Source organism: Sardina pilchardus, chromosome 21 (assembly GCF_963854185.1).
Source record: "Sardina pilchardus chromosome 21, fSarPil1.1, whole genome shotgun sequence".
Lineage (NCBI taxonomy): Eukaryota > Metazoa > Chordata > Actinopteri > Clupeiformes > Clupeidae > Sardina > Sardina pilchardus.
In genome coordinates, this window is record NC_085014.1 from 19193688 (window position 1) to 19197594 (window position 3907).

Consider the following 3907-nt stretch of genomic DNA (forward strand, 5'->3'; position numbering starts at 1 on the left):
GAATATGTGACAATGTATGTGCCATAAATATAAGCTTCATGTTCCATCAGATCATGTTCCTTTTTTAAGACTTACAAGGTAAGCAAACAGTATTAACCCTGCTGGGTTTATTATTTTTTAAATACTTTTAATTTGTAATATTATTATTTCTTACTTTTTTTGCAATGTAAAAAAAAAAACAAGTCGTGTTTTGCTTTTTTTTTCAATTTTGAAAAAAACAAGTCATACAGGTGTTTACAGGCATTCTGTACTTCAAAGGTTCTCATACAGATGTGTTTGGGAATAAAAGAAAATAAAAGTGTTCTCATACTGATGTGTTTGGGAATAAAAGAAAATAAAAGTGTTCTGTGGAAAAAAATCTGGTGTCATGTATATTATTTTAAATAAATACATAATATTTTTGTATTATGAATTTAAAGGATATTTATGTAATAGCAATTCAATTACTAATTATGTATGAGTATAAACAATCCTAAATATCAAGTAGGCCTATATCTAAAACAAATTATTCACTTAATTATTTTTCCAACTTATTATTAGTGAGTAATCTTAAATGTGATTCTAGGTTGCTGTTGTAGTTTAAATGCATTTTGGGTGAGTTGCATCTACTTAGTTTTTTTAAGCTAATTTAATTAAAAACTGTAGAAGTCAGACCAACTCATTTAAAGTGAGTGTAAATTGTTACCTCATTTTTTTTAAGTAGGTTTAACAAATCATTTTTTTACAGGCTAAGCCCTTTATAAGTGAATGTGACTACATTGTTAAATAGGATACTTGTGAATTACACGATACAGTATTTGCCAGAAGAGACAGAAAGTAATATATGGACAGAAGCTAAATCCTATAATCTGAATACAGCTTGAAGCTGAATATTTCTCTCCATTTTAAAACAAGGTAATCTTGCTTGCATTTTACACGTAGCCTCTCAGTGTCACACAACTCTTTATTTCATTTGGCAATCCATTTTGGCATCCATCCATTTCATAATTACAACATAGAAATGTGAAAGTGTGAGAGATGTATTGGTATGACTTTTCTCTCTATTTTTTGCACAGCAGTTCATTGGTTGCTGCAGCAAGTGCAGCCACCATTGTGACAAACTCAGTGAAGTCCACTGATCCACTCCCATCCATGTCCAGTCCCTTGAAGATCTCATCCACAACATTCTTATCCTTTGCATTCTGAGGGGAAGAGAGAGTATGGCCATCAGCATAGCCAACTTTATTTCAGAATATCAAACACAGTTGCTTCTGTGGGATTCGAATTTGTTGAAATTATTGGTCCAACAGTGTTAAACAATGAACATTGATAGACTTCAAATGATGTTGATAGAATGTGTCTTATTTCTAAAGCTGGCCAATCATTCATTTGGTGAACACATAGATACCAAGCAATAGCCTAAATAAGACTGATTCATCTTTAAGAGTTTCAGGAGTCTTGATTCTGATTTGAGGTGGACATCTGTGGTGACACATGTCTTACCCCAAGCACATCACCGAATTCCTTCTCCAGAAGACCCTTGAGCTCTGCCTTATTCAGCAGTTGGTCCTCGCCAGCATATTTATGGAATACGCCAATGAGGGCTGCCATAGCTTGCTGCAATTGACTCATGACGACTAAGAAAGAAAGGACAGGGAGTGTTGAGTTTGCACTCCAGTAAAACAGGTTTTTTGATTATTTACACAGGACCGCACCTACAGTTAGCAACCTTAGTTAGAAAAGTTTAGTCCTTTCTATACTGCAAGTAGGCTATACTTGTACATTTTCTACTATAGGTTTCCATTCAGGTATAAGTACTTGAAGTATACTTTGAACTGTCCTTCAGGTTTGCATAAACAAACAAGGAAATTGAGTTTGGTTAATCTGTACTAAAAATATCTATTCAAATATTGTATTGAATGCAAAGACATGACAACTTAAGTGGTCAACCCAGCCAAATTTTAAAGTCTTTATGGAAGGGTAATATTAGAATTTGTCATGCAGCCTCTCAAAGTACAAGTAAATGCTTAGGGTTTCCTGTCAGTATAAGTATATGAAGTACATCTTACTTCATTAAGCCATAAACCACATGTATAAATCAATGTAGTGCATTTCTGATAAACCGTGATAAAGCTATAAATATGCTTAGTCCAAAATAAGTACACCAACAGTATACTACAGTTCCATAAACTTACTTTTACCAAAGTTTCCTCAAGACTAAGTTTCACAAAAGTAGTTCACATCAGAAGTTACTTTATCTATAGCAAACATAGTGTAACCAAAGTTACATAACCAGCATTCAACAGGCCAACAGAAGTGACAGACAAGAAAAAGCCCTCTGAGGTAGGTGAAGATATATGAAGATATAAAAACCTGTTGAACTCACAGACAGTTGTGATCTGGATCTGGTCGCGTTGAAAAGGGAGAGGTGGAGAGCAGAAGCTGTGCCGTTGGGAGGGACGTGCTGCATCTTTTATACTGGCCAGCCAGCCAGCCACACCTGCCTCCTTTGTCTTTCCCTCCACCCTGGTCTGTCCCTTCCCTTCCCTCCATCCCTCCTCTTTGTCCATCAGCGGCTGCCTCTTCTTGAGATGACTCAGTCATCCATAAATTACGACACAAGTATGCACATGGTATTTGCCTTCGTGAAAGATGCATTTTTATGAACTTTATGATTCTTTAACACATATCTTATGGCTTAAACACACGGTCCCAAGCTCACTAGACATCAGTTAAGGTCATCTATAGTCTATCTATATAACCGAGCTTTGAAAGTCCTGGACAAGAAGAGAATAAGGCACCACCTCCGCCAAATTCTAGATAAGATTTAACATTTTGCTAATTTTATATCCTTGCACTTTGTTAAATTGGTCATCAAATGTCTAAATAACGTTGCTCCCTCACCCCTTTGCAAAACAATAACAAGACAGCAAAGCAGTACCAGATCTACCACCCAAGCAGCATCAAAAGCAGCGTTGAGAGGTATCCCCTTCCATAGATCATCATTTGCCCAAACTGACTTTTAAGTAAAAGGGGCAACATTATGGAACTCCCTGCCAGACCAGAAAACGATTGTCTAGGAGCGCTTCTTGGACTCAGAAAAAGTTTGTTTGAGGTGCTCTTTGGATGGGAAAATATCAGTTGGAAAAACAAGAGGAACTCCAAGGCACTCTCATATCCCTGCCAGACCACTTGAAATGTATCCCACCACCTTCAAAAGAAACCCCAAATTGCTGCTATTTCATAACAAAGTTGCTCTAATATTTGGTTCTCACACTGTGTTCTCTCTCTGTATACTTTTCCCTTTTTAATTCCATTCCATTTCATTTCTTTTATTTTCAATAATGGCAATCTGTATTTTTATTTTTAAACCAAAATTCCTACTAGGGACCAGTGTCATGAATTGACAGCTTAAAACACTGAAATATACATCAGATAACTTATGTATCTACTTATCTATGTTTTTTGTATCTATCCCTACCTTTATAAACTTTAGTAATAACTAGATGCATCGCATAGCGGTACACAATATGACCACCGCTCAGTTCTGCACATTCACTCCTCTATTCTCCTGTATCTCCTTGTGCAATGTACATATCTTCTACTCTTGTAGCTCATGTGTAAAGAAATGGGTGTGTGCATGTGTGAGTTTGCCTTTGTGCATAAGAGTGTGAGTGTGCATGTGAGTGTGCTTGTGTGTGTGTGTCTATGCGTGTGTCTGTGTGTGTGTGGGGGGGGGGGGGGCATACACGTGTGTGTGTGTGTGTGTGTGTGTGTGTGTGTGTGTGTGTGTGTGTGTGTGTGCGCGCATATGGAATCTGTGGATGTGTGTGTGTGCGTGTGTGTGTGTGTGTGTGTGTGTGTGCATGTGTGTGAGTAGGCCTATGTGACATTCTTGACCAGCAACCCTTCCCTCAAAAGCTCCATC

The 3907-nt window shown here is 37.2% G+C and overlaps 1 protein-coding gene across 1 annotated transcript; it reads right to left on the minus strand.

The window, feature by feature from the left end:
- Positions 1-925: 925 nt before the first annotated feature.
- LOC134069249 (ictacalcin-like) lies at positions 926-2491 on the minus strand. Its single transcript, XM_062525154.1, has 3 exons — positions 2366-2491; positions 1483-1616; positions 926-1181 (listed from the first exon to the last, which is right to left on the minus strand). Exons 2-3 carry the CDS (start codon positions 1609-1611, stop codon positions 1041-1043), a joined length of 270 nt encoding a protein of 89 aa, XP_062381138.1. The 5' UTR covers positions 1612-1616; positions 2366-2491; the 3' UTR covers positions 926-1040.
- Positions 2492-3907: the final 1416 nt, after the last annotated feature.